Source organism: Lagopus leucura, unplaced genomic scaffold, assembly GCF_019238085.1.
Source record: "Lagopus leucura isolate 7727_CA_CO unplaced genomic scaffold, USGS_WTPT01 Super-Scaffold_100012, whole genome shotgun sequence".
NCBI lineage: Eukaryota > Metazoa > Chordata > Aves > Galliformes > Phasianidae > Lagopus > Lagopus leucura.
Window position 1 is genome coordinate 4,337,855 of NW_024962267.1, and position 8,454 is coordinate 4,346,308.

The following is an 8,454-nucleotide window of genomic DNA, read 5'->3' on the forward strand; positions in this document are numbered from 1 at the left end:
GATGCAAGTAAAACACAACCAAACCATGCTCAAAGCCAGGAGTATTTTTTGTGGAAACTGATTGAACGTTACTGTGGAGAGTACAGTAAGTTTGAGATAAAAATACAAAGTAAAGTTGTAGGACAAGATTGTTCAGATATAAGTGCTGGAACATTGATGCAAGCAATAAACAGAGCTTCAAAACACTTAAAATCTTTAAATTGTTTCATCATTAAAAAGATCTTTAACAAATCCCTGATGGGAATACACTGCCACTGCCAAGAAAAAGTAGCTGACTTCCCACATGCCAGACAATTCTGTTCGTCTACTCTCAAGTTCAATTTCTATTTTCCTAAATCAATCTACTTCCATGTAATATACCAATCTCTTAATGCCACACAAGCATCTTACTGAAGTGCTTCAGTGGCTGACAAACAGTCGACCATTCATGCAATCATCAATTATTCTCTAATTACAACGACAACTGAAGACTATCCAGGGTCTGGGCATTTTCCACCAGTTAATGGATTTTGCATTCTTTTCTATGTATAAAATCCAGAAGCATAGAAGGTACAGTTCAAAAATCAAGGGATGTATGACATTGAAGCACTACACAACATTTTGTTAAAACAATGATTGGGAGAGCACAAACTGATGTAGAAAAATCGTACATCTCCTAAAAATGGTAGCATTTATAGATGGGCTGTTACACATTAAATCTAGCTGAAGCCTATCTTCATTTACTGCTTCATTAACTTCCAAAGTAAGCAGTTCTGTAGTAAAGAGAACAGACAGTGTGCCAGGCTGAACAAGACTGCCATTTGTATCCCAGCTAAACACAGAACAGCTCTATTTTGATGTGTGAGACAAATGGCAATATTATGAAGGATTTGCAGATTCCCTCAAGAGCAGCTGATACTTGGCTGGTTAGACCCACACACAAAGTATGAGACTGCTTTTAATTTCTTCATGCAAGAAAAAAAAAATAATGTTTTGCTCAACCGTAGCAAAATATAAAAGCCTTTATGAAGGTCGGTTTTGTTTTTAATTTACTTTAAGCCATGTTCTTCACTTAATCTTGAAGTAAAGTATTATTCACAGAGCTGGGGACAAACACCACCATGCAACTTAAACTGGTTAACGCTGCAAATCAAACAGACCTGCAGAAGTGAATAGTATCTGTATTATCTTTTTGGGTTATCAGAGCTACAGAACTTCTAAGGATCATAAATCATTACAGAACTTAGTCACAGTGCTATTCAAGGTTTTGAGGACAAAGTTTGATACAGTCAGAGCTAAAGACAGCTGAAGAAGCCAATTTGGAAACAAATGTTTGTTTTACCAACGGAAAGTTTCAGGATTACAAACGTCAAACTGCACTCTGTCATTACATCTGTGTTAATTAAAGCCTTTCAAGGTGATCATGTAATTGAGAGCGAGTTTAATCTCTACATTACAAAAGCATACTGAAGTATAAAGGGATAACAGCACAGTTACCTGACGCTATTTGCACTGTTCATATTGCTGATCACTTGTGTAGTTTATTCAGAAAACTTTAGGACAAATACAATATGCTTGTGGATATCTTGGACAGCTGAGTGTACTTTACATTCCTTATTGGCTTCAGATGCGGCAACAAGGGGCTAAAAATAGCCCATGTCCCGCAACACAAACCCAATCTGGCAGTGTAGTTCTGCTAGTAACTGCACAGCATCACTCTCATCACAACTGCAGGAAAAACAAACCACGGAGCCACAGTGCTCCTTAAGGGCTGCAGAGATCACACAGCAGCACTCATGTCACCTATGGCAAGTAAGAAACCTTCCCCCACATTTATCATCAGCTTCTACAGAACTGAAGCTTTCATTTTAAAAGTCTCTTCTCCACTCATTTTCACAGGCACAGAGCGACTCCAAATAACATAGTATTTATATAAGTTTTTCATCGTTCCTGAAATTATCAGTTCAAAATTACGTGTTCTTAAGCCTCGTTACAGCTGTCAACAATTGCAGAGCTCCAACACGGGTCAGACATAAGGCTAACAGTATTAGCTTCAATCCACATCCCCTGGGAGCTTCCGTCTCTTTCTTATACTCAAAAGCCCTGTCAATTTCACAGCTGAGAAGAAACTTCTCAATACAGATATTACTCGAGCTCTCTCCATTACCTACACCATATCCCATGTTTGTGTTGAGACTATCACGTGCAATGGTCACAAATCCATCATTGCACAGACTCAAACATTTTAAAACACTTTTTCTTCCCCAAACATCTTCTGAATGTTTTGAATTTTCCTCCTCAAATGCCTGCTGCACAGCAGCTGTAAAACACAGAGCTGGCTGCTTTATAGCTGCTACATAGCTACACTGGGAAGAGCAGCAGGATGGGCCAGACCACAGCACAGAAGGAAAACAGCCAAAAAGCCAACTCCAGCCTGGCCCCATGCAGGAGGGTCTAGGAAGGGGAGAAACACAGCCTTCTCTTCCAGAGCCACGGATGGCTGGAACGGCACTCACATTTCAGTCATGCTTACTTGTCTAAATAAAGCCGAAGGAAGTTAGCTGGATACAGTTCTCACTATGGCACTGCTCGGAGCTGTGGCTGGGGGCCAGAAATCATCTTTTTTTTTTTTTTTTTTTTTTTTTACCACTTGGGATTTTTCTCTTTCAACTTGAGATGCACTAAAATCTATCCATAAAGCCAAACAAGAAACCTATTGTATGAAAAGAGATCTGAAGAGAAATTTCACTGCTCATACTGCTATTAAGTACCATTTATTCTGTCAATCCTGAAGTCAGGCATCATGGCAATAACCATGTTATCTTAACACAAAAATACTAACAGTTGCTACTAAATCCATCTTTTGTCTGTGCAATTGATAACCTGGCAGAGGCTGGCTCTGGAGGCTTTCAGAGAAGCAGCTACAGTCAAAGGGCACTGGTTACCAAAACATGAGATTTGTCCACAGGAAAGCTCCCATCACAGCTGGCAGAGATTCCTATTAATGCTTTGAACTAAACCTGACACTGACGTAACAGAGAATGCAGGAAAAGCCTGTTGCAATCACTGCTTCTAGGACTTCAGCAACAACAGACCCAGCCTACAGCAGGACAGCATGCACCAGCAAACCGAAGAGCACTTCTAGCAGATGACTTGCTGCGCTCCTCTCAGACACTGATGCACAGAAACACACAGAGAATGGATTGGTGCCCTCTGGCTTTCCAGCAGCCTTCACCCCATTCCTTATGCAGCTCCCAGAAGCAGCACTGCCCCCTCCCCCCCCCTTCAGAGCTCCAGGTCACTGCTGAGACAGCATCAGCCACAAGAAAGCCATATAAAGCCATCCTGCCTACAGAAGGACTATAAGAAACCACAAGTAACAAAATGTGGATTTTGCCATACACAAACATCTTCCGGGACAGCACTGGTCTATCTTTATCAAAGTGGGAGCTTCATGCTGCAAGAAGTACAGGAGTTGGAGTTTTTACATCATTCTCAACAGCACAGGGAAAGCATAAAAAACTGCTTTATTGAAGATGATGTTTTTTCTTCTACTATTACATGAATGAAAAAATACAGTTGAGAAAGCCTGGACAGTTTCCCACTCCATCTTGTTCCTCATCTGCCAGTCCTCTCAAATTTCAGGTGGGATGAGAATAACCACAGTCAGCAACAGGACTACAGGTACACAGGATTTGCACTACAGAATGACTTCATTCATTCATTCATTCATTCTGTGGGTGTTTTTGGTGACTGAAGAACAGAAACCTACATCTTCTCAATTTGTTAGCACTCTAACTCGTAGTGCTTCTCATTATTAAGTCATTATATTATTAATTCTGTCTTCCACAACTTAAGTGACTCGAACATGTTCATCACACTAATATTCCTAGAGAACATTCACCCTGCCAATATAAATATTATAGACATTACTTGTATTTTAATAAATATTCTATAATGGGTAATACTGCAAAAAAGTCTATAATCTTAAATAATGGGAACAAGTAATTCAATATTTTCCCACACCAAAGTCAAACAGTATTTGAAATTGTATCTGAAGATTATTTTAAAAAAATCTGTACAAAAAGTAAAACTGAAACAGTCCTTTCCAGTGCAACACCACAATTTTAAACAAATGAAATCAAGCACTAAGGGCCATGTGTCTGAACTTCTTTCTAAAAGTTAGTGTTCCTAAAGGTATTAAGCAAGTGAAATCTCATGTGCTTTGCTATGCTACCTCATGAAGCTGCTGTGATTTAGAAATCACTTGTGACAACTTCCACTTCTCTCTTTCAGAAAACCAAGCAGTTTAGAGTTAAAGCCACGTAGTTAACACTACTGAAAGGGCTTTTACAGGTTTGAAAACAAAATGAAACACAAAACACCTCCAAAATACATTTCCTGGGTATTTTGAATTGCAAAACAGAAAAACGAAACAAACCTACAAAGAAAATTCAAATGTACATACCTTAATAGGAGCTGTAGAGAACTTGACTTTTCGGTCTGGCACAGGATCTTCCTCTTCAGAAAGTCCAGGAAACTCCTCGTACTCACTGTCATACATATATTCCTCCTCTTCCTCCAAAATTTCATTGCCTTCAGGGTCCTGGCTCTCTGTATCCCTATAATCATCAAAAGCTGCATTTTCTATTCCAAAAGCACAGAAGCCATCTCTCTGCTTTTCTACTACTTGCTCCTCTTCTCCAGTATCCCCCTCTTGCTGTAGAACATCCTGAACTGGACCATCTTTAACAGACATCCCATCTCTCACTTCTTCCTGACTGGTTCCGTTTCTTTCTGTAAACTCTTCTACTAAATCCAAGGAATAGCTGCTCCTTTTCCCTTCTTGCATTTGATATTTGAGTGGTTGATCCTCATTAACAACATGACCTTTATCCAAACCCTCTTTTCCATGCCCTGAGGTTTCATCTTGCACAGACAGCTCCACACAAGTCTCCTCAACAGGGGAAACCTGGGAAAGAATAGTCTCTGTTCTCCACTTTGCCTCCTGACAGGATATACTGCTCATATCCTGTAGGCTTCTCTCCAGCATGGCTTTCTCTCTCTTGTCTTTTTCAAATACTTCACTCTGCCCACCTCTGTCTATCACAGGCACTTTGGTGGAGGCAATCTTCTCTGGACTTCTTTCAGCAGTAGTAGATGAATCCGAACTGCAGTGGCTTTTCAAAGGGCCCTGATTCAGGTCATCACTTTTGGAAATTTCTTTGGAATCTTCAGTATCACTGTCACCTAGAAAGCTTTCCAGCCTCCTAGAAATGGGCCCAGCATTCAAGATGGAGGTTTTGGAACCATTATTGGGATGCTGCTGCTTCAGCTCACTACCATGATTTTCAACCTTATCCAGTGCGACTGAAGGACTCACATCTGTATTAAAATTGAAGTGGTCTACCACACTGCTACTATCAGAAGCTGAACCATGTCTCCTCTTATCTTCACTTCTTTCACATTTGCTGGGAGAATATCTGTCCACAGAACTTCGTTGTTTTATATTTCTCTCAAACAGCTTCCTGGTCTCTGAAAACTTTTCTGCCAGGGCAACTTTGTCCAAGTCTGCCTCATCGTTGCTACGTATGATCTTATCAGCAGTAGAAGTCACAGACGACGAATCCACAGGACTGCTGCTGGGGCCAGTATTTGTATTAAGAAGATTGTTCTTTTGGATAATGAGGAAAGATGTGCTACCTGGAGAAGGCCCATGTTCTGCTGCTGTGGCCCGACTGATTAATTTGGTCTCAGCAGGTGGACTACTTTCACAAGAGGGTGTGGAAGCGGAGCCTCCCATTTGCAGAAACATACTTTTGATCTTGTGAACTCTATTGCCATAAGTGGCAGCTCTACCTCGACTGTGTGGGTCATTTCCCCCTCCATTAGAAGAGGTGCTCAGCTTCTGCTGCAAGCCCGTTTTGTTGGAAACGTTTTCGGGACTGTTCACTCCATCAAAAGAGCATTTGATAGCGTGGAAGTCAGATTTGTAGGCATTTCGGTGTGGAGAAGCACTTCTTAAAGTCCTTTCCCCTTTGCCCTCAGTTTTCATCATCGTCAGAGAGCAGCTCCCTCAGCTCCTGAGGAGCGGAAAGGAAAATTCACAGGCACCAAGCTGCCACCCTCCGACGCCGCGCAGAGCGGATCCTGCAGAAGAGCTGCCTTTTCCCCCTCAGCCGGCCTCCACGCTCACATTCAGACGGGCTGCGCCGGTGCATACACGGAGAGAAAGAAATCACAGCGCCTGTACGGCCACATCGGATGTTATCTCCGCTGCGGATCACAGTATCCAGAAGGCCATCTGCAAGGGGACGCAGAGTTTTAATTAACTCGGGACCTCGCCAGCGTGCGACACGAATCCCGAACTCGCGTTCCCGGGCGGGAGAGCGGCGCGAGCCCAGATAAAGCCCATTGTGTCCGCCGGGACGCGCGGCTACGGCTGGCGGCGGCCGCCCGGGCATTGGCCCCGAGGGCTCCGCGGAGCAGCGGCCGTCCCCCGCCCGGCATCCCTCCGCCTGGCGCCGGCTGCCAGGGCCGCGGGGCCGCAGCGCGGGGAGGAGGAATGAGGCCGCCGGCCCTTCCTGCCGCCCGAGGAGGCCGGGCCGAGGCGAGGCGGAGGGACCCGGGTGCCCGCGGGCCGCCCGGAAGCGAGGGAGCCACGAGTTTCGGCGGCGAGTCGGGGCTCCCCAGCGCCTCCGCACCTCGGGGGCCGCCCCGGCACCTCGCCCCAAACTTTCCGAGCCGGCCTACCTGGGGGCGGGGGTCCAGCCGGCTCCTTCCCCTCAGCGCTCCCGGCCGCCCGGCGGCCGCGCGCACCGCGCCATCGTTACCCGCCGCCCCGCGCTCCCCACGCCGCCTTCCTCCCGCCCCCGCGGCCCCGCTCCAAACCGCCCGCCCGCCCCACGCCGCGCCGCCTCTCACGCCGCTCAACGCCCTCCTCGGCTCGGCTCGGGCCCGCCCGCGCGCCGCCTCGCTCCGCTCGCACACAAAGAGAGGGAGCGGCGGGCGCGCCCTCGTTCCTCTCGGCGCGAGGGAAGAGAGGGGCTGGGGGGGGCCGAGGGCAGCCCGGGATCTACCACGCCGCGCGGGTTGCGGGTGATACCATGTCGGCGGGACCGGCGGCCGTTAGCGCGGGGCGGGGCGGCCCGGGGCCCGCGAAGGCGTCGAGGCGAGTGGCGGCGGGGAGCGGCCCGGGCCTGGCCCGCCGCACCCTCACCGAAGAACGCGGCCGAGGCGCCGTCCGGGCCGCCCCGGGGGAAGGGCCGCGCGGGATTTTCGAAGCCCGGCGCGGCGGCCGCGGTGTTGATGCCGCTCCCGGCTGAGGGCGTCCGGGCGCGGATAGCCGGAAGTAAAGGGAACGCCGCATCCGCAGACTTTTCTCCCTTTTTCAAATCCACGCCGTTTTAGCAGAAAACCCCCTGACAAGCACGTGGCGCCGGGCGGAAATTCTCCCCGCCGGTACCAAGCGAGAGCCCGGCGGGCAGAGGCGTGTCGGGCACGGCTCTACGGGGCCGCCGGGAGCCGCGGAGCGCCTTGCCAGCGGGACTGCGCGTGCACAACTGCGTTGGTCCAAATTGCGGCACGGGCTGTGAGCCATCCCGCGAGGTGCGCGGATCGGGTTACTGGCCAGAAGCTGCTTCCACGTAGTATGTACAAATCGCACAACGATCAAGAGAGCGCCCAAAGAAACCAACAGAATGCCTGTATTAAAAAGTATTAAAAAGAACTGCAGGCAGATTCTGTATTTTTGCCCTGTGGGAACGTCCAAAATGTGATGGTTTTTCATTCCAAATTCAAATAACTGAGGAACAAAAACTTGAGAAGAGCCAAAGTGCATTTCATCTTGTAGTTACCAGACCAGCAGTGAAATTCAGACATTCTTACAGACATCCACACTGGCTTTTTCTAGCACTTCATTTTTCTGAAACAAAGGGGCTATGAAATTCTTGAGACTTTCCTCCGTGTTTTCAAGTGTTGGGACAGCAGTGTTCACCAAGACCTGCCTCTAGCAGCCTAAGGTACACCCTGAAGCACTGCTTTAAGTAACGTTTTACAATAAGTAGTTTCAATCCAAGAGTGACAAATGTTTCACATGTTGAGAATATGTAGTTCTTACCTAGAACAAAGTAGCAGTGAACTTCCTCCCACATCTCCTGAGACTGTTCTTCCTGGGGCTCCCAGGCTGGGCTGAAGCTGCAAGGCTTCTGCACCATTTCCAATGCACAGTGCTGTAAGAGAACACAAAGAAAACCTCCTTGTACAAAACAAAGTAAATACAGGGTTGTTCTGCAGTTTGAACACTGGGCAAAGACCATTCTGTGCACTGTTTCAGGAGCCTGCCAGCACGTAGGAGGCAGTTCAAAGGAAAACAAAGGCAGAGCTCAGGAACAACATAATAATAGGGCTCAGCTCCAACCTGTGCCCAGGAAAGTGAAAGGCCTTTGCACAAGGTGCCTAAATGAGGCTGCAGCA

The 8,454-nt window shown here is 47.1% G+C and overlaps 1 protein-coding gene across 3 annotated transcripts in view; it reads right to left on the bottom strand.

Moving 5' to 3' along the window:
* Positions 1-8,212, bottom strand: part of LOC122181653 (neurabin-1-like) — a 42,173-nt gene extending 33,961 nt beyond the window's left edge. For 2 of the 3 annotated variants that reach the window (XM_042874213.1, XM_042874211.1), the window contains exons 1-2: positions 6,733-6,796; positions 4,448-6,283 (exon numbers count right to left, since the gene is read on the bottom strand). In XM_042874213.1, coding sequence (XP_042730147.1) covers positions 4,448-6,037 — 1,590 coding nt within the window. In that variant the 5' untranslated portion in view covers positions 6,038-6,283; positions 6,733-6,796. Of the gene's footprint in view, positions 1-4,447; positions 6,284-6,732; positions 6,797-8,098 lie in introns of those variants that run through there. The other variant, XM_042874212.1, reaches the window with a different exon arrangement.
* Between the last annotated feature and the right edge of the window lie 242 nt (positions 8,213-8,454).